This window comes from Liolophura sinensis, chromosome 8 (assembly GCF_032854445.1).
Source record: "Liolophura sinensis isolate JHLJ2023 chromosome 8, CUHK_Ljap_v2, whole genome shotgun sequence".
Lineage (NCBI taxonomy): Eukaryota > Metazoa > Mollusca > Polyplacophora > Chitonida > Chitonidae > Liolophura > Liolophura sinensis.
In genome coordinates this window covers 36,709,979-36,737,005 of record NC_088302.1, presented here as the reverse complement: position 1 = coordinate 36,737,005, position 27,027 = coordinate 36,709,979, and the positions used below count along the sequence as shown (strand labels likewise).

The window sequence follows — 27,027 nt, the reverse complement described above, 5'->3', positions numbered from 1 at the left end:
GAATAAACAAAATCAACTGTTAGCCAATACTGAATAAACGAACTCACCTGTTCGACTACACTGAATACACAGAATCATTTGTGAACACAATCAGTGAACGGACATGTGGACCTTCACTGAATCTTCATGCTCCCTCCCATCAACTTGTAGCAAAAGAGGTATAAGTCGTACAAACCTATCTTAGTTACCCTAGTTCATTGGTGCATGCCCTGCCTCCTCTCTCCCACAGCATGGAGCCTGAATCGATGGCTAGTAGTGCTTCTTCATACCCTAGTCTGCCCTGTAATACGTTGCTGTGATGTATTTTCAGGCTGCTCTTCTCCCCAAATCCAAGCCCAAAGAAATCCCAGTTAAGAAGACTTTGTTATCTCCAAAGCAGGTAAATGCTCAAAGTCAATTGATACAAAGCACATGTCATCGCCAACTGCTCGTGAGTTGAATTTTGGATGCTGATATTTTAACATGGTATTAACATGGAACAGATGTGTTAAAATTTTCTACATATACGACCCTTCCCAGGAAAACTCGGCTCTCGCTTTTATAGAAAAGAATGAGTATTTGTACACGGCATTTGTGCACAAAAGCAGCACATGTTATGGTTCCCATTCCATTCCTTTATAACCTTATATATTTATTAACCTCTGTCTGGCACCAGTCTTTTGCACTATCTCAATCAATCAGTAACTATGAAGAGGATGTCAGGCAATTGAAGTTAAAGGTTTGTGGTGTTGGAACGTACCATTTCCTTTCTTTTTCTTTTTGCTCTTTGGTGTAATTCCCAGTTTTAATTAAGTGTTTTATGGGGTGAGCTTTTTTTTTTTTTTTTAATGTGCAACCTTGTCTCCCTAATTTCCTTTGTTTCATATCCCACCCTGTATCTAAATTTTCTGTGGCACAGTGGACATACTGACAAGCTTCACGTGGTTGAAATTTTGCTTTTGGTGTTGATTTTTACATTGCAAGATTTTTCATTTTGTTTTCAGAACACAGATGAACAGGCAGAGAAAAAAAAAGCTGCCATAAAAAGAGTGTTATCTCCTCCTTCACGGTCACAGCAGACGAAGAAAGCCAAATAACGGTGAAGATGCCCGCCTCCCCTTCCAGAGTGTCACCTTCAAAGGCCTCACCCCCCGAGGCAACAGTAGCCAAGGACTCCCCCAAACCCAAGGCCAGGAATATAGAACACACAGTAAGATGGGGTACCACAAGTCCCAGGTCCAGTTAAGAAGCTCCATATGTGAACTCACTTGTACAAGTCATATTTGTTATACATGTAATTAGGGTGGCCTTCCATAAATTAATGCTTCGTGTATACCTAAAGGGGTCAGGGCTTTAGTCTGGCCACTTTGATTTCTTTTGCCCATAAACCTGAAGGCTGTCTTACAGTTGGAAAATTCTTGAGTATAGTGTTAAACGTGAATGAAATAAATAAATTAATATGTTTATCAGTAAGTCATTGCTCCTTCGCCAGGATGGAAATGCTAACAGCTTAGATTTTACAAGCATGGAAAACCAGTAAGTTGGGTCTCTCATTGCCAGACAGGTCATTGCTCTGACTTCAAGCAGAATGTGTATCTCAAATAAGAAAGTCTTGAGTGGGGACAGTTTCATTCCTTCAGATTGACGTGTATAAATTATGTGTGAAGACCTTCAAATCCATACTGTTATCACTCCACTAATGATGTACAATATGAATTCCTGCTATCACTCTGATGTGCTAGGGCTTCAGGGGGTTTAGATGATAATGCCAGTGTTGAAATTATTTAATCTTTTACAAATCCTGTTAATTTTCGAAGTGATTTATGCTTCCAACATTTGAATTATGAAAATGTACATTGATCCATTTTGGGATTTCCTATAAGTTAAAAATTTAAACTTACAAATAAAGTTCAAAAATATTCCATGTAGAGTAGATGTGAGTGGAAATGCAGATAAATTTCAGTACATTTATTGTTATGGCAAGCAGCTCTAGAATTCACTCTTGGTCTACTGGTCAAATTATGGACATATCTTTTAACTTGGACTAGCTTTCTGTCTTTTGGTTTGACCTTAAAGGGTTTGAATGAATGGCTACATCGACTTTATGCTGGATATTGCTGCTATTGCAGATTTCAATTTGTTTACGACAGTAATGCAACCTATTTATTTATTTATTTATTTGATTAGTGTTTTATGCTGTACTCAAGAATATTTAACTTAGGCAATGGCGGCCAGAATTATGCTGGGAGGAAACACGACACAACCTACACCTGTTATTGTTGATTTCTATGTTATGTGATTTTTCCAGAACGGGAACAACATCTTGAAGCCCGCTATTTTCACTGTTTCAGAACGTGTCGCCCATACTGTCCAATTTTAACCCGGACGTCGCTGCCTCACCAAAGAGCTCCCCTCTCAAGATCTCGCCGGCCACAGCAGCTGCCGCGTCAGAATTGTCCACCTCAGGTACACAGTGTGAGCAGGACATCTTACAGTCTACATCTCCAGGGAAACCTATGGTACCCACGCGGCTAAGGATAGGCTTCCTGGGGCTAGGCATCATGGGTCAGGGGATGGTGATGAATCTACTGCTGTCAGGGCACGAGGTCATGGTCTGGAACAGGTCACCAGTCAAGGTAAGCTATTCTATTTTTTATCCCCTACTGCTACCAGAGGGGATTGTAAGTTCACATTTTGTCTGTTAGTCAGTCCATCAGAAAAAATTTTCCAGACTGTTTTTTTCAAAACAGTTCATCATATTGAAATGAAACTCTGTACATGGTTACAGATCAAGTTCAATTTTGAGATCTTTTGTCCATTTCCCATCAAATTATGGCCACTTTATCATGTTTTTGGATTTTCACAGCTTTTTGCACTTTATTTCAAAAATCAATTTGAGCCAATTTGGTGGTGAGCTTTAACTTTGCAAGTTACGGGTCATGTTCATGTTTCGGCCTCTTTCAGCAAAATTATAACTGCGTTTGTCCTGCTTTGGACTTTGGTTATTCTGAACTGAAGTTTGGTATATGGCTTTCTGAGACAATTCATGGACATTACCTTAAAGTGAAGATGAAGTTAACAATCCCAAAACAAATACCAAATGCAAGATCAAGAGGATCATATACCAGGTCTTGCAAAGTTGCAGTTATGTAGCAGGTATTGTGTGTGAATGGGTTGTTACCTGTGGGCAGGTACAGTGTATACCCAAATGCTCCAGGTAAATCATACGGAATGGGCCAACCGACTGAAAACGGGGAATGGCCAGCTTGAACTATTGGCTGGAAGTTTAAGAGTTGAGGCAGTGTGATTGGTTGAAAATAAGATATGAACAGATGTGTTGCAACCTTCATTTTCAAGAAATTCCTTGGTTGTCTTTTCCTATAATATTTTCAATCATATCTTCTTCTTTTGATATTTATGCAAAAAAAAGAGAAAGATTTGGTAAGCTTTACATTGCCGGATCATTAGCATTATCATACATGTATCTATATACTTTCCAAGGCTTTTCTACTCCATAAATCTTCCAAAAAATAAAATACAACTGTGTGTTCCTGTAGCTTTTGTGACTTGAAAACACATGTAGTTATATTGTAAAATACCATATATAACGTACATTATATAGATTTTGAACAGTTGCACTAGAACACACAGTTGACCTATCATACATAGACAGTACTGTTGTAAATAGGTCAACTGGATGCCAGACACACTGGTTACGCCTTGGTGTCACGAATGCTTTTGGAGGGAGTGGGATGATAAGTAACAGTGTCACAAAAAGGGGTGGTGCAATGTGGGGCCTGGGGAATGAATCCATTGAGGGAAGACTTGAATAGATGAACTAGGACCTTTTTTCTTATGATGTTTTATTGTTCTTAATTATAGCATTTACTAATTACAAAGAGAGGTTGAAAACTTCCAAGTCCTCCTATCCGCTCACTATGTAGGTAACTAATTGAGAAACAGTATCAGTATTAAGGGAATATGAGAAACATGTCAGATTAGAGGGAGATTACCCAATATATTAAAAAATGAAGGTTAATTCACTTTTCTATTTATTCCGTAAGTAGCACAGGCCAAGAACTTTTCCACCTCCTCTGGTAGAAGATCAGTTAATGATTAGGGCTCAACACCAGATATTAAATCATAAAGAAGTAAATTATAAAGAATTAAGAAAAACAAAGCATCATGGCCCTTGTACATGTCCTCAATGTTTTAATGAATAACTATATTTTAATTTGCAATACATATGAAACCTACTGTCTTTGTGTTGAAATCAGTTTTAATGTTTTCAAATGTAGTAGAATTTAGACATTCATGCCCTTTTTAGATTTCCAGTGATATTACAGCATAGCACATTATTCTGAGAGCAGCTTGTCTCTGCCAATCTTTGGCAAACAAGAAGCAGTATTGTCATGGAACATGAATTCATGTATATATACATTTCAATTGTACATACCCTAAATGACGTAAAATTTTGCCCACTAAAGTGCATTATTAAAACACTTTTCTAAAATCAATAAAACTCTCGCTATCAAGAAATATGGGCAAGTTAGTCATGGATGAAGTGTAGGGTCATTTAAGGTAGTTTATGTTTCTTGACCTATTCATCATTTCACACTTTTATTTCTTTTCTTTTTTTTTTTCGTTTCCAAGATATCAGGTATCAGCTGTAAACTATATTTAGTATTTTACTGTAGAATTTGATGAATGCATGTACGTTTTGGTATAATGAACAACAATAGCAGGGATTATGGACTTATCTTGTGAAATCTGGACTGTGATAATGAGTTCCCTGAAATGATTTGCTGGGTGTCAGATGCTGAATTCTGTGCTATCAACATTTTGGTAATTAAATTTATAACAAGTACATGTGAAAATATTGTATGGAATGAAAGCCAGAGAGTGAACTGGGGCCTGTTTTACGAAGCAGTCAAAAATTACGCCTGGTATATTTCCCATGGCAAAATAGAGAGAAGAGATATGTCACCATGGTAAATGTGCCTGACGTAGTGCTGCGTCAACTTTGTGAAACGGGCCTCAGCTGTTTTACTGGTCATTTGTATTGCCCTGCAATAAGGCATATAACTGCCTGATGTTGAGTGAGGATAGGTGTTGATGTGACATATAAATGTGCTAGTACAGCCAGCTAACAGATGTTCGTGATCACTCTATGGTGAAAGAAAAAAAAATCTCATTGTTCCTGCATTTAAAGTTTCTCACCACCAGTTAGTGTTGGCTGTATTAAATGATTCTACATATATGCTTCCCTGAAACAAGCATTGGTTTTCCTCAGTATAAATATTTTAGTGCACATGTACAATAGAATTGTGAGTCATCTCCCTGGTAATTTGTTATTAGGGGGAAGTTGTACATATTCTAAATAAGTAAGCCAGGTTATACAGTAAGGTTTAGTCTTTATTACCTGCTCTCCTCATGAAGGGGTCCATAGGCTTCGATCTAAACCCACCTCTACTGAAACGCCTCCACAAATAACAAATTAATTGCCTTAGGAGATACTTATGGCTAAATTATCATATTCTGGGCTATCCAATGGAAATGATTGTATGCTCTAACAGATTGTTGATAATGTAAAACTAGTGTTACATCGAATGAAATAACGATTTCCCATTTCATTGATTTGAAATGTGTTCTTCCATGTTTGTTATTTTTAAGTACGTTAGTATGTAGCTGAACAATGACAGCAAATTGCCCAAAAATAGGTAGAAATACAGGTAAATTTAGCTATTAATTCTGAGGTAATTTTTTTTCGTTCATGATATCCTTTTCCAGAATTACAAAATACACTTGCACATAAAAGTAAAAGTGGATGGAAATTTCCTGAAATTTAAAAGATAACGAATAAGATTATTAAAGTACATTCTGCGTAAAGCTTTGGACCATTTGACACTTTTGCCTGGTGGTGATTATTTAGTAAAGTCTCCTGTTACTCTGGTCCGCCAGTCTTTGTCTCTTTAGAACATCTGACTCAAGCTATTGCAAATGTTCAACAGTTCAGTTTATAGGACAACATATCAAGCCTTGCCTGATGTGAGATGAACATGATTAAGCTGTTGGTATGCTTTCCTCAGGATTAATGTAACGGGGAGGTGCAAGGTAGATGCATTGTCATCTAACCATGATTGTGGCATTTTCCCCGATGTCAGAGAATTTTTTGAGGATGTCATGGATTGGCCCTTTTCTAGATGTCCACAAGTTACGTGGACGCAACAAGTATTAGACTGGTGAACTTTCAACTTTACCCTCACTTAGTTATTGACCTTGACACCACATCAGAGATGCCATATCAGCAACCATTTATCGCTTTTGGACAACAAATGACAGAAAAAATTACAATAGATGCATGTAAATGTAAGAAAAGGTATGTTTGTATCCTTGCATAGTTTCTTTGTTGATTCAGCATATATTTGGTGTCGTCAATGTAGAAATTTTGTCAGAATTCTAGACTTTTATCAAGATATTGTAAGATGAATCATGAAATTGAAAGTTTGACACTGTAGGGTGATTTTCACTTCAGTAAAAAAGACGAGTGATGTCAATTCCTGCGAATAACAAAGAGTCTGGGCTGGCAGAGTCCAGATGTTACTTTATAATGTTGAGAATGATACCCACAGATTTAGACCTACTGAGGAATATCTTCTTTGAGCACTCCACAGCCTGCAATGACAGTTAACCTATTTGCAATGTTTTTTCACAAGCAAACTAAAGACAGGCAATCATGCGTAAAATTTTCAATATCTTCTCCTCTAGACATTTTGTCTTCGTATTGACCAGTCATGCCACTGTTAATTTGCCTGTAGAAAATGCCATTTGTATGAGCATTTAGGAACTTGGGATCTTTTGTGAAAACTCTCAGTTATGAAATAATTGTGAGACCTCATCCAATTGTTACCACTCATTCATTTTGCTTAGTGACAGGTCTTCTGAAAAGCCTCATTAACAAAGCAATATTTCAGCAATGCAGATGTACAGTTTGCTTCATCACTAACTGCCATGTTGAAAGTGATCTTGACCTTCAAGCAGTTATACAAAATCCACTGTGTATAATGAACTCCTGATACATATTTCATACAGTAGATGATCAAGGCTGAATGATGCAAGGTGTCAACTTACATGACGTACATGTATCATTGTTATGTTGTGGCCTGCAGACAGTGTCCTTACATTTGTTATGTCAGCTGATACACGCTTAACAGCTGATTTGTCTCAGAACATTTCCAGGAATATCTGAAAATAGGGATACAAGTACATGGTGAATTACACAACCAAGGGCCTTTTTCACAAACCACATGTTGTGTTTAATACATGCTTGTAACTGCAGTTAGTACATCTTCTTGGTAGTTAAGTGCACATAGTGCTATGTTCGCTTTATGGAGTGGACCCATTATTTCACCTGTTTAGAAATATCATGCACACGTACTAAATATAAATAAGTTTGTTAATACTATTTGCAGAAAGCAAGAAAACACAATAATGAAGTGTTTTTATTCAAATTTCTTTAATCTCCTTTCATACTTACAGTTTATGTACACACACTTCATAACACTTTGTAGCATCATCATCCTGTTTTCTCTCCATTAAAAGGATTTCTTGGTTGAATGAGTAAAGTAAACTGGTAATATCAGGGTATTCCAAGTGAATTTTTCTGTGTAACATATGTAGAAACAAAATGTTGAAATATTGCAATGAGAAAAACATTTACATGTTGTGTGAAAAAGCATCCAATTTGTGATGGACAATAGTTCATGCATCACAACTCTGGATCCAGGGGAGTGGATTGAATGAAGAATTTCAAACAAACTCTTTAACTCATAGGATTAGGCAAAACTTGTTTTTCTTTTTAGGATGCCTAAAACAAATGAAGAATGGTGACAATAGCTGTTTGTTCATTTATACCATTCATACCTTGCTGTGCTGTACAAAATGGTGAAGTCCTATAGCAAAGGCCAGACAACCCTGGTTGGCAGGATTTTAATGCCTAGACAAAGGTCATTCAAACTCATGCTCATCTGGGAACCACAAAGAGAAGGGTATTGTTTACTTCACAACCATTGGTGCTGTATCAGTCAAAGTTTTGGTATTTTAACCCAGCCTGGCATGTTTTCATGTTATATCAAGAAGAGTGCTGACAAACGACACAATGTCTACATTGTGCATGATGTCATCCCGAGACTTGAACCCGACATAATCGAGTGTCCTTCAGCACTTATTCAATGTCATGTTATTTACTTCAAGAGATATCCAGCTCTTGCCTGTGTGGAATAACACATATTCTACATAAACTCCTTCATGTAAGACTAAGTACATGTGTATAGGCTGGAAAGGAAAGTAAACTGTCTGTTGATGCCATATGTCATATTATACAGAAATACATCTCAAAAAAAAAAAAAATCTGTAAAAATAACTTATCATTCTTGCTTAAATATTGCAACTTATTCATGCTTTAACACCATTCAAATTTCCATAAATACACACATCATTATATCAAAGCTGTAAATAATTGCACAGGACTTCATCAAGATGCACATCAGTAGTATATAGTTTTCTGACTAGATACCAAGCAGTTGACTAGAGTCTTGAGTATTAGCACTTTATCATGAAAATGGCACAAAGGTGGTGGTTACATTGACATTTAACAGTAAGCTGGGTATCCATATATATATTTTTTTTAATTTAAATTATTTGCTTAAGAAATGTGAATAATAACATAAAGTAATGTGTGTCAACATGTACAGTACATAGACACTTTTTGTTTTCTTTTTTATGCTTTTTCGCCTGGTCATTGCTTTTAATGTCTAGAGTTGTATGTAGTGAAGACAAATAGTTGAGTTGCTTGAATATGCTTTTTAAACCTTTTGTATATAAAGAGTGCATACATAGCCTACAATGTAAATTTATTAGGCTTTGAAATAAGCCAGCATAGACACTCTGGTGCAAGCTGACAGAGAAACTTTGGCGTAAGTTGGTACAGAACTTTGAGGAAAGTCAACAAAAAAAAACTGTGAAGTAAACGAAGGTCTAATCTTAAGTCCAAAATAAAAATATGGCAGTTAAACCATCTAAAGAAGTAGACGTACAAGCTGTTGAGTAAGTTAACAAAAAGCACCAAAGTAGAAGCAAATCAGTACAGTGCAAAAATATCCTTTTAAGCACAAACTGGAGAAAAAAAACGATAGCAGATGTGAACCTTGTAAAGTGCATGCCTTGCACTGTATCTTTTGGTACAGAAGTTTAACAAACATTAGTCAACTCAACTAAGGGAGACAACACGACGTGTGAATCGGGCACATAGTAATGGCACTTAATCACATACACCAACATGCAAGATGCTTCCGCTTGCTTAAGTAGCTATCAGTGTTTATAAGATAATCATCAAACACAAATACATACAGAATGTAAATGTAGTCAGTGTAAATGTGTATATATATTGACTTCTATTCATGGTTTCAAAACACGCATCATCCATGGACAGGTTTTTGCTAGAATCACAAATGTGCCTTGAATAAATTATTTCACCCTATTCTTCTTACCTTTTCACACATTAGCACACCTTACAGTTTGGCATATTCTTTGAAAATTGTTCACATTTAGAACTTCTACACGCCTGTTAAACACTAAAAGTTAGGCAGTGCTGTTAAAAAATTACCAGAAAAAGGTCATTCACTGCAGAATACACGTGAAGTTTGCCGCTCCTCTTTATGTGCGAAAAGGTACAGAAAATAGGGTTTGTGAGGAACTAATTCCATAAATGATCTACAAAAATAGTTCACTGATTTTGGAGCCTTTAGGAACGTGGTCTCACAAATGTTTGAACTCATAGTTTTACAACACTGTAGTGTGGCTGTGCCCAGATCAGACGATAGATTCTCTTTCGGGCCCAAAACTCTGAGACAGTGGGTGGAGCTTGTCAGACGACTGACTGCTGTCAACGACCAACACAGCACTGTCCCCTGTATTGATAGGGACACTGGTCAGTAACGGATCAGTGCTCTGGCCAGGCCCCTTGTCAGAGCCGTGTTGACCACCTTGATCCTCGGACTGGTCTTTATTCTGGGCAGTTTGGAGGAGGGCCGCAGCCTCTACCACAACAGTTGTCTCTACTCCTTTAGGCCTGTGTTTCACTTTCCTACGCCTGTGGTGGGGCTTGCGGTGATGTTCCCGGTGACAGCTCTCTGTCTCACTCTGCGTGTCCGACTCGGCAGCTCCCCCTGAGGGCAGGCTACTTGGCAACGGTAGTTCCAAAATGGGAGGAGGAGGTAAGATGAGGTCAGGTGACAGCTCCACGGGGTTGTCTGGGCAGAGTTCATGGGGCATTTGGATCACCAGACCCGGCAGAAGCTGCATTGCACTTGGCTTGAAAGCATTGTCCTCCACATCATGAAGGCTACTGCATGTGTCCATAGTGTTGGACAAACTATCTGAGTTACTGGAGGCTGTTACATAGTCCAGCTCACTCCCAGTACAAGAGGGTGGGTCAGTCTCTAGCAAGTAAGGCAAGTCGACCATAGGCTCCACAAAGACTTCAGAGTCGAACAGCATGGAATCTGCTCGAACACAGTCAGTTTCTATCACAGTTTTGCAGGTGTCGAAATTCATTGTCTCCAAAAGTTTTATAAGATGCTGTTGCTGGAGTTTATAATTCTCCCGCAGGCGCTCCAGCTGAAGGGAGCCATACTCCCTGATGCGTATTATTTGGGCGTTGTAGTTGTCTCTCAGCCTCTCCAGCCGGTTTGAACTATAGTCCTTTATCCTTCCAACATGGGTGGCATAATTATCTCGAATTTTGTCCATTTGTTGAGCACAGTTTTCACGAATGCGGTACATTTGCTGGTTGTAATTATCCCGTAGTCTCTCCAGCTGAAAGTGGTACTGATCTCTGAATTTCCCCATCTGATTCGCACTAATTTCCTTAATACGCCCGATTTGGTGGGTTTTGTAAGCGTCCAAGTTATCGATAATGTTTTTGATGGCTTCCCGCTTGCGTTGATTAATGCAGCGGTTGGCCGCCACTTTGATCACCCAGATGGCAGTGGCAATAGTGAAGAAAGAGACCGCTAAGCTAAGGCCTACGATGATGCTCATAAGCTTGACGCTCTGTATCACATTATGGTCAAGGTGCAGAGTTATCACCCTGCTCAGGTTACCCTGTGGATGGTCAACAATACACTGATACGGGCCGCCATCATGGCGCTGCACGTAGTCAATGAACAAAGTGCCGTCACCCAGGAGGATGATGCGCTCAGACTCAGGCAGCTGGGAGTAGTAGGACGAGCTAAAGTGCCAAGGGTGGTTCTTGTGAAACCAGGAGCCTGGCTCTACGTCTTCCCGGGAGGGCAGGTGCCCCGTGGCCAGTGGGTGATGGTCATGGTACACCAGGCGCTGGTGCCGGGGTGTTATCCAGGTTATCACGGGGGCTGGGATGGAGTACACATCACATGACAGGAATGCTGACGATCCGATTGGCCAGTACACGTCCGTGTCATTAGATAGCAGGATGGGCGGCTCACAAGCCAGACTCTCTTTGCTGAGGTCCTGCAGTCGGGCCTGGCTGGAGTTGTTGGTATAGGTGCACCGTACGGCTGCCTGATCACTGAGGACAGTGTTGCTGGACTCCATCAGCTGGAGGAGCCAGGCAAGATTACAGTCACAGGTCAGAGGGTTGTGGCTGAGATACAGCTGTTGGAGGCTGGAAGTGTGCTGGAATATCACCTCTGGCAGGGAGCTCAGGTTGTTGCGGCTTAGGTCCAGTACTCTTAGAGAGGCTAAGGCATCAAATGTAGAGGTGGCCAGGTAGCCCAGCTGGGGATTATTACTTAAGTTTAAATATTGTAGAGAAGTCAGGGGCTCAAATAACTTGTTCGGAATATAGCGAAGGCTGGTGCAGTTGTCCAGATAAAGTTTTTCCAGCTGTGATATGTCTTCAAAGACATCATCGGTCAAATTCTGTAAGGGATTCTTTCCCAAGTTTAGCACTTTCAGCTGAGAGTAGTTTGAGAACATGTTAGCAGGCAGGGCTGCCAGATCATTGTATGATATGTCTAAGTATTGAAGCATTTCAAAATTTGACTGAACTGTGTGATTGTCCAGAGTTACTATCATGTTGTGAGATATGTCAATTTGCAGTATGCTTGGCAAGGACTGACTCCAATCGGACATTATATCAAAACTGTTGGCTACTTTGTTCCACTGGAGGTAGAGCTCCTCTAGCATAAGGAGTCCGCTGAAAGCATCTGGGTCCAGGAAGGCTAAATGATTAAAACTAAGGTCTAGCACTCTTAATTTTTGAAAATTTTGGAATGTTAAATTACCTAAATGGTTAAGGTTATTGTGGGACAGATTTAATAATTTAACATGGAGTAAATCAATTCCTATAGTATGATCAACTTGCTGAAGTAGATTGCTTGAAAGATCCAATTGTTCAAGATATGTCAGGTTAGTAAATGCACCAGTATGTATGGTTGTTATTTGGTTTGAAGTCAGGCTGAGTGTGTGAAGTTTGGGGAGAGCAGTTAACATGTGGGATGGTATCTCCCTGATAGAGTTGTAAGCCAAGTCCAGTTTGTAGAGCTCTGGGAACTTCTCCAACTGCCCCGAGAGGCGCTGGGTAGTGAACCTGTTGTTGTGCAGGCTGAGAGTCCGGAGATCGGTAGACAAGCCTGGTGGGAGGGAATCAAGCCGTGCATCTTGGCATACAGCGTCCTGGCCATCCCCAGAACACACGCACACATCTGGACAGATAGCACTGGTGGTAGCAGAGTTGCCAGCTAACAGATGTAGTAATAATAGCAGAACACAGCTTTGTCGCAGCTGCCAGAAGGCCTCCTTTACTCCCTGGGGTACCATCCTACTGTGGGCCTGGCTGAAGCCTGGTAATGGGCTGTCATATAAACATTGTACTAGGTTGTCTTCTGGTCAACTGAGCACAGAACCTGGCAAAAGGAAAAGAATAAATTGTTATTAAGTACAGGACAACCTGTTAAAGAATGATGCTGTAATTAACTGTCCCTATTCTTAATAATTTGACAAGCCAGTGTTCAAAAGGCAGCGATTTATTTATTTCTTTGTTATTTAATGCCATACTTAGAATTTTTCTCTTACACAATGTCAGAACTTGTGTGAGAAACTTTTGGAAGGAACAACTCAGTAATTTATGCTATGTGAACGATCATCCTGGGGAAGTATTAAAATCTAATCATTTGTATTAATCACTTGTATCACTGTGCCCAATAATCAACAGGATGTAGAAGTGATTAAAGCTATCCAAAATCCCTGTGTCCTCTGTAAATTGTTCAGTATTTATAGTGCAAAGCCACAACCAGTTATATGGACACCAAAGAGCAACTACACTCTTCAGTATGATAATAAACATTAATGACTATCTTGCACAACAATATTATGTGCAACAGCTTGCATTTAACAATAGACACTGTTGAAGCTTTAATCCATTGCTCAGTGAGAGTGAGGAAGATGAAGTATCCCTTCTTCCCTCCACCCCACCTCCCCAGATATTGCACATGGCTGCCAGTTGTTACTTATATGCTACACATGTGCTGTTGAGTTCAAGATTTACCTCCGAGTTGAAGAGTGCGGAGGCACTGATTGGATAATACTGCCTGTCAGACACTGTAGTGTGTTGATCTATTCCATATTGTAGTGCTGTTAATTTGCACTCAGTGAAAATATATCAGAATTTTTTTCTGTTTTGGTAGAACTGAAACCTTTTTGCCACTACTTTGCTATTACTACCCATCCCCTAGAAGGCTTTGATTTCTCTTCCAGCAACAACAGCAGACAAATAGTGGTCATCATGACATGCTGGGTAAAGTTTTTGATGTGTTGTAAGCTGCATTTAGTGGTATGTCATATTACCAGTTAGGGGATCTATATATTTTGGGGGTTGAAGTTGACAAATATAATACATAAGTAGTGAGAAAAAACAATGAGTTCAGGTAACTGATATAATAAATGCAGGCACACAAGATATGTAAGTACACACATACACATCAAGGAGGAGATAACATCAGGTGCCTGTCAGAAGGCCATTTACTCATGCATACATGCCTTTACAAAAGTGGAAGCACCTCAACAGCGTGAGTGACAACTCATCCAAACTAATAGTTATTTCACTCCACCTATTAAATTATGTTACGCAATGCCCCAATCCATTAGATGGTAGCCAAGGAAGGATTCCACAGTAAGATATTATTGATTCTCTGCCTATTCAGGAAGCTTGTCTGCCCACCATATGCACCCTAGGGTACATGTCCAGTGTTGAGAGGAGCTTAGACTGGCTGAGACTGGTGAAGCCTCCCTCACTGCTGATAACACAGGAGGTATAACATAGTGTTAAGTTTTCTCTGGTACATCCCCACCCAGACAACTCCCCCCCTGCCACACACACACACACACATACACATGGGGTCACTGCCCAACTCTGATATCAGCTGGTCCCCCTGTAACTTTACACAAAGCCAGAAATACATGTCCCTGATTTATAGATATGTACAGTGTAAGGGTACTTGTGTACAGTGGGATTGTAGCTGACCTCGTGTGACCCTTTCAAGGTTTTACAGACTTATCCTGTCCAAAGTCTAGGGCTGCCTTTAGCACAGGTACATGTACTTACATAAACATCCTTATTGTGTTGATTTATGTCTCTCTGCAATCTGAATGTTGGGACAATAAATCACTGATATGTGCTTAGCTTACATAGTGCTGATGTAAACATGTATAGGTAAATGTTTCATGATTGAAACCTGTTCAGTGTGATTTGTCAGCAATGTGTGTCAGCCATGTTGGATCTCAAACAAAACAATAGCATGGTTTCACCTGGAGTGTGCATTTCATGATGTTGGATGAAATTCTTTTTGTTTAAACCCAACATTAAAGTCATCTAAAGATAAAGTACTTGTAACAGATTTGACCACCATAATTAAACGATAAAATATAAAATTCCTGGAACCCACTATTTCACTTAAACTTTTGTAATTTTTCCAGTTAATTAGATTCCCTTGTTACATCATAATCATCAGGGAAAACTTTATGCATGAGGAATACAGGAGGAAAGGGATATTTTTTTTATTAAAGGATACATGAAAATGAACTATAAAACAAAGATTATGTTTCTTGAATGAAGAAAATTATACTCTGGAAGTTTTGTTCAAAAAATTTTACTTTGGGGGTATTTTTATACCTGTTAATTACCCCTCAATATTATGCATATTTTCCATCAACTTAGAAATTATGTCATCGTTGATCTTGCTAGTGAACACACAGATGTGCCTCGAGCCTGGTCATGTCGCTATTAGTGTGGGCAAGGTGACATGTACATAGATACTGTATGGCTTCTTCAGGCCAGCTTAGTGCCCCCTCCGCATCCCTACAACTCAATCGGACCCATTGGATCTGTTCCCCACACACCCGCCCCCATTCAGACTCACCACGGGCCTTTAGAAAACTGTACTTCAAAGCCATTTTTACAGCCCAATGTGAAAGCTGATAAATTTGTTTGTACTGTTGTATGTTATGTCACATGATAATCAGCACATTAAGAAATGAAAACAAAGCATTTCATTTTTCTTTTAAAGATATAAAAGTACCCTTATAAAGTAGGTAAAGAATAAAGTTAGTGTTTCTTTTTTTAAAAGATCTTGGCTGGTGAAGAATATATGTTATGTTCAACTGTTAACCCTCTCTAGTGTAATTCTTCAACATTTCTGCATGTTTGCAGGATGTTTAACAAAGCATTACTCTAAATGACCTAAATTCAGCCACAAAGGAACATTCTTTGAGGCAATTAAATGTCATTTGAGGCAAATAAATGAGATATTACTACTGGTGCTAAAACTTACATTTTCCCGGTAGGTTATCATCCTACCTTTCAAACATGTCTCAAATCAACTTTCTAAAATCAACAGAACTCCCAGAATGTAGAAAATGAGCGACTTAGTCATGGACAAAAGTTTAGGTCATTTAGTGTATTCTGGGTGTACTGGTACAAATTATACTTTTTTGAATTCCTGAAACCAGGAAACCAAACCAGTGTAGTTTTATATTCAAAATCAAATTGAAAAGGTATGTAAATCCCAGTGAATCTTAATCTTTCATATGGAAAAAGTTAAAGGATTACGGAGCCTTTCAGGGTGTGAGTAAGTCCAGTTACTTGTGTAACTGACACCGTGGCTTTTGAAATACGTGTTGGTTCCCAATGCTCTAGCGTATCAGTACTCTATGCAGGTAAAGCATAGATACCTCTTCACCCCTGAGTACAAACCTCCAGGTATAATCAATAGTCTACACTTTAATAGAAAGCTGTCTGTATGTGTGTTAGTAATCACCAGCTATTGATTTCAGGTGACATGTTGGGAGGCCTGAGTGTAGAGAGATACAGCACTCGGCTCGCATTACCATGACAATTACACTTTGTCTTTTTCATGAATTTACTACAGTATGAATTTACAACTCAAGTACTATGGCTGATACTGTAAACCTATTGAGCCCCTGTCATATGAATTTGTATGTGCTTCCGTCTGTATATGAGATTTTCATCCCAGTCGGGCAAGATTTTGGAATCGTATACAAAACCTGCTGTGCACATGTTAATGAAATACATTGGCTGATATTTGCTAAGTGTATATAGATTGCTGCCATCTAGACATCTAGATATGAATATACATGGATTCATCAACAAACCGCCCCATACAGTGACATTTTAATAACTTGCACATAGGTACAGATGTTTAGAATTTGTCACTTTTTTCATGCATTTACCTTGTACAGTGTGCTGTGGATACTTTGGTGAGGAAAATGTACTGTGGTAGCTATTTACAGTCATCATTTTCTGTTCTGCAAAAGATCTAGGATTCTAAAATTCAAATGTTTGTCTTGTTTAATTAGCCCCTTCGGAAGGGCTGTATTTTGTCTACATTGATAACATTATTGTTTGTATTATAGTCTCTACCAAGGTAGTCAGTTTAGTTTCACTGCAATTATCAAATTACTTAAATCTTCAAATTAAACTGAACTTGTTTTGTGATATGCAAACAAATCAAGGTATATGTGTATTTGTTACATAAAAGTCCTTGATCACTTAACATACAGATAGTTTCTCTTTGATTCATACACCACAAAAAGCAGGATTGTGCAGTTCAGATTTTGAATTATGACACATAGGTTGTGACTTCTTCATTGGGAGTACCTGTGCCCCCAAGAAAAGAAGAATTACCTTGCCAGCAGACAGTAATAATCATGTCAAGATTTCGATTAAAAATACAATTTAAATGTCAGTCCTGTTGGAATTTTAATTATTTTCTCCATATAGTTTGGTTTGGAGATTATCAAGAGAAACTAACAACTCGTCAAAATCTCTGTATTTTGCTTGGTCAACTCCAATTTGTGTGGGGATTCATTGTTTCCTGTACTGCTTCTACTAATCTGTTGGAAGCATTGCACCAAATTATACCTTAGCGTACAGTGTCAGTATGTAAGCTGGCATTGATTGGTTTGAGGGAAGAGGCAATAGGAGACTATAACGGGCTACACAGAGGCCCCAAAACACAGCACAAGCACATTGTTATACATTGTAACGCCGCAGTGCTTAGGTCCTACCGAAGTGTTTTGTAAGCAAAAATACCTCAAAAATCTGAGGTAAACTAGGAGAAACAGAAGATACCATTTTCTGAAAGACAGGAAGGAATGTTACAAGCTACCCTAAAGCCATTTTTTACCTTGTTAAGCCTCATTTGATGATGCATGTGTTGATCTGGTTGAGTGAAGTATGGTCTACAGAAGCTGTATGGGTTGATACATAACTTGATAGGAGTAGGCATCACTGGTTAAAACCTGACAAAGCTCATGTTTACATTCTTCTCATATCTACATGCACTATCTACATCTATACCCTTATCTCTCCTCAGCTTCACCCTGTTCCATTGATTGACTAGTACTAGGCTCTAAGACTGACCCCTTTAAGGGATGTGTGTTACATTTTTCATGTGAATAGAGAGGGAGGGCAAAACAGTTCGATATCCGACGACTGCGTAACCATGACAATCTCACAGATTAGGCATAACCGTATCACTCATGAAAAATCCATGTCTCTTATGGAGAGCGTTTGTGCAGTGTCCCCGACTGTTAATCCATTTTCCTTTTCTGTGCTTTCCTTAAAGTGTTATATGTGTCCCTAGTGAATTCTTGAACAGGGAGAGACAAACTGGCCCAGAGGAATTTCCGGTTCACAAAAGGCCACCTTCATCAGCAACCCTGAAATCCCCCAGAGAATCATGATAAATGTGTTATTGATAAAAATCTCTGCAGGACCAGCTTTACCTGACCTTTACATGCTTCTATTGGTCAAAGAAACTGGCTTTTGCTGTTTGAATTGCATAGATGGAATACAAAACTGTCTTCATCACGAAGTTTCTTATTCATGTTATAGGTAGTGGAAAGACATGCAGTTGTACACTTGGCTTAATGAAATTGAGCATTGATAAAGATATTTTTGGAGCCATTTACTGTACACAAGAGTCTGCAAGTTAATTCCTCTCTGTAAGGACAAAATTGCTGTGAAGAGGCAAATTTTCATAGTCTATCACGAGTCAGAGTGGTCGTATATATGTACAGTGGCTGTCTGGCTGTAAGTTCCGAGAAAGTCGTGGGAATTTTGAATGTTGCTGTTTACTTAATGTACATGTAAATCTAAATGCAACCCCTCCCCCCTCCTCTCCTCCAACACACACACCCCTAACATTTTCCTTTTCAGTTTTTGTACTTGTTGATAATGTACTTGATCTTGTCTTCAAGCACCATTCAGTGTAAAGGGAATTGAAGTCAGTGCTCTTTTATAGTGACCTGAGGCATGTTCAACAAAGTCATTCTTTTGTTTATGTTAAAATTTCATTACAAAGAATATGCTGAGTTTAAGGCCTAAAAGATCTAGTTAGTAATGTAATACTAGGAGATGGTGTATGTTCACAATTTTACTCTTAGAATCCCAAAATAAGTGTTTTAAGTCACGTTTCAAATACTGACTTTAGTTAAAAATAGTTGCCTGGAATTAATGACCCCAGATGAAGAGAGCTGGAAGTCTATGAGCTGAACTACCAGCAACCTCCATCATGATGTCTGACATAGGATATAGCGGAGACAGCTAATGGCTTCCTGTCTGAACATACCTGGAGCTCTTAAAGGGTTACCTTACACTCGCCTAAAAACAAGCCTGGTGTCTCCTAACAACAAACACCCAAGACCTGTCATCAGGTACCAGTTATCTCCCAGTAGCATGTTTTCCACAGTCTTTTGCACTTGTATACTTAGCTGTAGAACTGTAGTATGCAACCTGCTTCATGTGAAGGGATGAGGCAGGGTTACCAATGTCTTCCTGGCCAATATTACAGTCTTTTGCAAATGCCTACTTAGCTGTAGAACCAAGTATGCAACAGTTTCATTTTGAGTACATGAAGGGATGCCCACCTGACTAACATTGCACAGACTTCTCTATCTGCTTCAGAATTTAACAGCTCTCCTCACGTTTGTTATCCAGATGCTTTTGAAACTGTAATGGTAGTCTTGTTTTCTGACCAGTTTTTGTTGCCTTAATGTTGAATATATATATGTATACACACAAATGTACACGCCCTTTCCTGCCACAGACAATATCAATATCCACAGCTTTTCACCACTGGTTGGCAGAAGGCCTTTAGCATATCTCAAAAAGCCTTCCATTATGTATATTACCAGACACACGATTCCGAGGCGCAGCACTTTTCCTTTTTTAACCTCCTTTTTTTATCGACATCGACTGCTTTGAGCAGGAAGATGACTATGGTTTTAGGGTATACTTTTTCTGTAGGAGAGGCGCAATGACAACCAGTATGATCACTCCCATCGCACAACAATTAAGTCCATAAACCCGCACACGCCAGAAGGCAAACATCATTAAACCCGGCAGCAATAAGGCAAGATACTGCCTACTTTCCGCTCGACCTAAGAATGCCAGAATCTCCTCATGGGAAGTATGCGCCTCAAGAGTTCCTTGCTAGATTCTGCAGAAGTACCCTGTCAGCCTTTAACGGCAAGTCTGTATACATATGTATATAGTTGGCGGGTTGTCTGAGACATTTTCAAGAAAAAATATCCAATGGATTGAGGAAGTAATTGGATGGCAGACTGTAAGAGCATGGCAAAAAGAAATTAAACCCCAACGATCTGCCCCAAAGATATCATCACGCACGCCTTTTTTTATGATACATCTCAAAATATCCAGTGGGTGCCACAGCCATTGGGAAATTTTCAATCCTAACTTTTTTTTTATTATTTCTTGTTTGCTGCTTTTTCTATTAATCTATACTGGCATCCATTAGGTAAAAGGCTTTTAAAGATTAGCTGAAGTACTGAATCATTTGAAGAACTGACTGTACATAAATGAGCATTTATATGTTGAGCTAATTTGCTACAAAGTTTGAAATCATTTCGTAAGATACACAATAGCTGCAACAAAAAGTCGACCTCTGATTGTAGAGTTTCTTGTCATCTTGCACTCAAGCCAGATAGGGCAGAACGAAGAAAAATACCAGTTCCTAGTAGAAATGATCTGCCCAGACACCCTGCCCCCCGGTCCACCCATTACCATACACCTTCACTCACTGCTGAACATACCTGTGATGTTTTTCTCTTCAGATGATCTGTCATGAACAGTAGCAGAGACCCAATATGCTTCGTAGTAACAATGGCATTTTTTCACATGAGGGTGAAGGGAATTAATTGAGGGATAGGATAATAAAGAGGTTCAGAGCAATAACCCATCGCTATACATACCCGTATAAACCACATGCATTGTACATACATGCATGTGTAAGTTGTTGGTCAACATGATGTGGTAGACAATACACTTTGTACATGCATTTTCAAGTAAGTGGAGTTTTTATCACCCTGCATGGATGCTTTCTGTCAGTCTCCCAAATACCAGAACAAGCTTTCCCCATTAACAAGAGCTTGGCCTCAGCATGCCACCCCGCTGCGTTAAGCCCCACAAGTTAGAGCCAGTATCCTGGATGAGGTATGACTTGTGTACATAATCCCTACCTGTAACAAGTACTGAAGTGAGTTTTTGTCCCTGTGTAAATATCAGCCTGTAGCCGGTTCCTAGTATAGCGGCTGCATTGGACGCCTACTTCTGTGCAGGAAGGATATGTAGTTGGGTATTTGTCAGAGATAAATATTATTGAGAGTTGAGAGCTAAGGGCCTGTCATCAGTAGTAAGCTCACACATATGAACACCACTGACATACATGTATAGCTAACCATTGCCAGATGCTCTGTCTGATATAAACTTTTCTAGTGCAGCACTGTGAGTGGAGGTCACAGCTATCGCGAATTTGCACTTATCTTTTTTAATCTGAAATACTTATTACTGCACAAGATTAGAGGCTGTGCAAAAATGATATATGTGTGATGTACAGCATGCATGGGCCAACCAAGGGTGTGAAATGATTGAAGAATTTTTAACAATGCAAAACAGCTGTAATGGTCTCATTGTCTGGGTGTTGGTCTCTCAGATTTTAGGCACAGTTTTTAAACTTGCGAGTTGGAGTGCAAGACTACACAAAAACTCTTTGCAGGATCCACAGCTAGAGAGAATTTGAGCTTGTTCATCAAACAAGATGAAATTGAGAACGCACTCAGTTCTGTGGAAGCACCAGAAGTGCAGAATGAAGTTAATGAGGGTTAGTTATGGTGCAGTCATTGATTATGGATGAAATTTCACTCTAACGAATAGCCTATTTCTGATTAACCTTTACACCTGTAGGGATAGCTGTTAAAGCTCTGTGATACTGTGATAGACTGCAAGATACACATTATACATTTTTTTGTCATCATATGTCACATTAATCATTATTTGCTTATATTCTAAATAATTGTGTTGTTTTTTTTTTGTCTGGTTTTATTTGTTACCACACAGCTTCACTTTTTTGTGCCCTTTCATTCACACCAGCAGAAAGTTTCACTTGGATGGTTTTTAAGATAAATGATTGGATATCACATAAGTCATTGGAACTATTGGTACAGGTTCAGTGTGTATCACTATAATACTACACCTAAACACAGGCCTTATCACCAGTAAATTGATCTTTCAAATTGCTTCCTTTTACAAGACCAGGAGTTAATTTTGAGTGGTCTCAGTCCCCACCATTGTTCATCTCCAGCCACACAACAATAGGAGCACTGTATACTCTCTCACTTGACCTCTTTATATACATTTACCTCAGTAGAGAGCTGGACTTTAACTGAGGACACACTGTGTGTATTTGTACTACATGCTGTTTGCTTGTTTAGTAACGTGACAATGTTTTATGACCAGAGCTTTCATCTTAAAATTACACAGCATGATGTGAGCTTTTCATTTTTCACTTAGATATAAACAATTGTCACTGGAATGCAGTAACTTAAAAGATAGCATTTCACGACTTGCATGGAAAGCTAAATAACCCCATCCTTGTAGATTATATTTTACCTACATACATGTATATTCTTATATTCTTTATGTAATGTCAAATGAAGAAGAATGAGAAGCCTGAAAAAACAATTATTGATATTTAAAATCATAAATAATACCATAATTTCCAGGTTATCACAGGATACATTTATTGTTTACCTTTGTAAAAGAGTTTAGCCATAGTATCCTACTGTTTGACCTATCGGTCAGTTACCTCAGCTCAATACTCTCTCCACCATGTTTGTATATTTCCTTTCAGTGTGCTATTTCTGTTCTGTTAAAATCAGGTTATCTCTTAAAAGGACTTTGGATTAAATCTGAAGGTTTACGTGTTGTGTGGGCAAAATCTATACAATAATATACATTCAGTGTTTCTTGCCTCTGGCTGAAATGGCATCTGAAGGTTACTGGCCAGAAGACATTAATCAGTACTGAAAACATTGAGTTAAACTGCAGGGCTAGTCCATTGATTGTTATGTCAGCCAGCTTTGATGTTTATTAGCATTGTCAGTTTGTGAGGCTTGTCTGTTATAAGGTTGTACACACTAACAAGAAGAGCTCCAGCATGTTTACCTAAGCCATGTAACTAGTCATGGCTGCGGCCATGTTACATAACCTTGCATCGATATACAGCAGCCATACATGTACTTCGTTATACATTATATTCTCAGAACAATATCCAACGGTGTCTCCAGAATGATTTAGAAGCACTCAGTTCTGAAATAGCTGTATTAATGTGTATATTAACGAGGTCTGCGACATTAAAACCTATTGTGAGATACCTGCATATGGCTTAAAAATTCATAAGCCTGTGAAGCTTTGGGGATGGGATATTCCTTGTGCAGCATGTATCTGCATGACACGCTTTGGCAAGCTCAATCCTCAGTGATTAACAATGTAGAGTATTTGTGGAAACGAATCAATTTCCTTCCCTGATAGCCGTGTGATATATCCAGTGCTCTATGGCAGGCTAGCTAACCCAGAGCCATGAGTCATGTCAAATGTACTAGTAGGTAATCTACATTTTTGTACACAAGAAGATTTACTCTGTGTAAATTGGCCTGTTTTAGCTGCAACTTACTTTTGGTCGGACATGATATCTGTTAACACAGGCCATTCTCTTTAGAAACAAGAGGACTGACTGCAGGAAAACATCAAAGTGTTGCAGGATGTTCCAGATATTTCAAATTTGTGTTTGTTATTATGAAACTGCTCATTTTCACTTGTGTAAAGATGTCCTTTTCACATGTGTAAAGTTGTCCTTTCTACATATGCATGTACATATACAGTACATACAGGAGTACATGTAGTGTAATGTCCACATGAAAGTTCCTCACAAAATTTGCTTAAGAATTGCATTTTTTGATGTGCATATTTGTGAACATTAAACTAATGCATACTCATGCTACATAGGCTTATAGGCTTATTTTATAACCAGGAGGGGTATGCGTAACCTATATTGACTCCTGATTAAAACACCTCTCTGTTCCAGTGTGGTTGGAAAGGGGGGGGGGGGGTGAAAGAGGAGTTACCAAATTGTGGAGTTACAAGAGATATGGCAGAAACTCCCACTGTAAAGTTCACATTGATACAAAGGATCTTCCCTGAGAACACTTTCCTGCTGTATTTGCATAGTCATTAAATTAAACTGTTTTAAGAATTGGGTGCACAGGTGTGCTGTTTGCATGCAAATAAGCAGTTAATCAGTAAGTGCCTGATATAGCCTGCAGGCTATACTCAGTCTGATTGAAACCGGCTTGTATATACATTGAATAGTGTTTGGAGGGGACGTTGGGAAAGATGGGTTGAGAGGGGATGGGGGTGGTGGTTAACCAGTACAAGTTCACTCCTTGAGGCATCCAGTTTAATTAGGACCTTCCTAAGCTCACATGAATAGTGATATGTCATCACACCTGTGTATAGATTTCTGCCTGTGAAGTCTGGTAATTACCTGGCTAGTCTAATGAGCTTACCCTATATTACAGGTACATGGCCAAGTGTCTATCGGAGTGTAACAAATAAACTAACATGCACACATGGACATTTGATCAAAGAAATTTCCCTGATTGGGATCATGCATCTGGCAGCGTAATCCGACTGATCTTCCAGTTTCTGCTGAGAGTTGTTTTTCACCTGAGATGTTCAGGTGATACGCACATGTATATGCAACGAGTGATGCAGTTTTATGTATATGATTTAACCCAGTGATAAGATATAGCAGGTACTGGTTTGCATGTTAATACACACATGCTTGGCCGGTTTAATGCCATGCGTCACTGACTATGTAGCTTTTTGTTTTTAGTTATGAAAAGTACTTCCTGCGTGGCATATATACAGCCTGAGTGAGTATTCTCACCATTGCAGTGCTAGCTATTCCAGATAATCCCACACATCATGAACTTCAGTGTTCCAAAAACTTCACCAGGATTTAATATATGTGCAGTAAGGTAGGAGTTGACTTAGAGATAACCTTACATCTTCATGTGCCAGTGTCTGAATAGACAAAACTGTTATAGGCACTACATGATGAACGCTGTCTTTACATAGCCGCTGTCTGTACCAGCATACAATATCACTGTATGTTGACTTACCATACTGAGTCTCTGAAACAATCATGTTGTTCCTCCAACACTGTTCATCTTAGATCTCGGCAAGCCCTGAGTCGGTGCACTGTCGTCAGAGATGCTTATTGTGGGGGTAGAACCTTTGTCTGTTCACATACCTCAGACTAGCGGACTCTGCAGCAGAAAAGACAAGATTGTCCTCACAACCTACAGATAGCCCAGGCTTTGTTCTAGCTATGTTTGGCCCTTAGCCCACCGGCTGGTTAGCTATGATGTTGTCTTGATCTTCAGCTGTGCAGCCTGTAGACAGGCTCCTCAGTGGATACCACAGACAGCCTGGCTTCTCCACATGGACTGTTGTGTGTGGCACAGTCACCTCAGTACCACGCCTCAGCCAGCTATTGATTTCCAGCCTCTAACCTCCCCAGAGCTGGTTGGGCTAGTCCATTAACAGCATTATTTGTAGGGGGGAAAGGGTGGGAAAGTACAGCATGACAAGCTTGGTGTTGGTTTACTTGGCTATTTCAAATGGATAATTAGTACTAGTTCATTCAGGGCTGGATTTACAACACTGAGACACTTAATTTTGGTTGTATTTATAGACTTTAAAATGCTTTTACTGTGTTCACCTATAATACATGCATGGACTGGGTAATTTTCTAGTTGATAGGACAGATCCATTTTACAGCCAAACATCTTAAGCCCCTGTGTCTGGGAATAACTGTTATGAATTCTGCAAGCTGTGTAAAGCATTTATTTTCCATGTTCAAACACATCTGCTTTCTGTTCTGGCTTTTTTACATTTTATCTTCATTTTTAGCTTTGGCTTAACAGCTCTGTAAGCTGGTTGGTCCGTTTTATCTGTCAGTCAGTAGGTCAGATTTTGACATCTTACATGGGCTTGCTCTCTTTCAACATGGGCTTGCTCTCTTTCAACATGGGCTTGCTGTCTTTTACCATGGGCCATTCAGGTTACAGGAGCGCATTGATTTTCCTGACCATTTATGTAGTAAATTTGTCAACTTTAACCTCAAAAATACATATTCTCCAGCCTTCTCATGGTACAATGCCATACCACCACATGCAGTTTGCCTCTTTTTTCTAAAACATACCAAGGGGCCTCTGTGGCTTATTTGGTTAGCGCGCTAGCGCGGCGTAATGACCAGAAGCCTCTCACCTATACGGTCGCTGTGAGTTCAAGTCCAGCTCATGCTGGCTTCCTCTCCAGCTGTAAGTAGGAAGGTCTGCCATCAACCTGTGATGGTCGTGGGTTTCCCCCGGCTCTGCCCGGATCCCGCCTGGATTCCTCTCACCATAATGCTGGCCACCGTCGTATAAGTGAAATATTCATGAGTACGGCTTAAAAGACCCATCAAATAAATAAATAAATAGATAGAACATACCAAACAATCAACCAAGCATGACCAGCATTTTTGGAGCTCTGGTTGCTGAAAGTGAAATCATAGCATTTTGTTACCTTGGTAACCTCCAGGGGGATGCGAAGTAGCAAACAAGTTTTCGGTTCTATCCAAACAGACAAAATTCGGATATATTTAATTGGATGCAAACTAACAGTGCAGAAATTTATTGTGCATCAACAACCTAAACAATTTAAAATGTCTCTGTGGCAGTATTACCCAGTGCCTATAACAGTTACCCAGTCAGTGCTCCTTCACTTTTCAGTTCGAAGGCAAATCTTGGACCAAATTGAGCATGTGTAACCTTCACAAAACAAGGGGCTGGTGTGTCCAGATTGTCTAGAAGAGAAGTGAAGCAATGACCAAAAACTTTTGAAAGGAAAACATACATGTAGACCTTGAAGAATATCAGATGTAGACAGTCTTTAGTATAATTAATTTTTAATCTTCTGATCACCATTCAGACTGGCTTTTCTTTCGTGTATGTGGGTTGGAGTAATGTTATTATAATTGAGCATTAGCGAGCTCTGACCTCTTGGTAGTATCTCAGTCACAG

At 39.3% G+C, this 27,027-nt stretch overlaps 2 protein-coding genes across 2 annotated transcripts in view; one reads left to right on the top strand and one right to left on the bottom strand.

Annotated features, from left to right (window-relative positions):
• Window positions 1–27,027, top strand: part of LOC135473488 (cytokine-like nuclear factor N-PAC) — a 47,868-nt gene that overhangs the window by 13,893 nt on the left and 6,948 nt on the right. The window contains exons 7-9 of the mRNA XM_064753338.1: window positions 311–379; window positions 984–1,067; window positions 2,331–2,615. Of these exons, the coding sequence (XP_064609408.1) occupies window positions 311–379; window positions 984–1,067; window positions 2,331–2,615 (438 nt within the window). The remainder of the gene's footprint in view (window positions 1–310; window positions 380–983; window positions 1,068–2,330; window positions 2,616–27,027) is intronic.
• LOC135472853 (leucine-rich repeat neuronal protein 1-like) lies at window positions 7,453–25,428 on the bottom strand. The gene is made up of 2 exons (XM_064752558.1): window positions 25,081–25,428; window positions 7,453–12,926 (listed from the first exon to the last, which is right to left on the bottom strand). The coding sequence occupies exon 2, from the start codon at window positions 12,838–12,840 to the stop codon at window positions 9,850–9,852; it is 2,991 nt and encodes a 996-aa protein (XP_064608628.1). The 5' UTR covers window positions 12,841–12,926; window positions 25,081–25,428; the 3' UTR covers window positions 7,453–9,849.

What these genes read in the sequence shown, in the direction of transcription:
- LOC135472853 (XM_064752558.1), bottom strand. Translation starts at nt 12,840, where the DNA reads ATGGTACCCCAGGGAGTAAAGGAGGCCTTCTGGCAGCTGCGACAAAGC.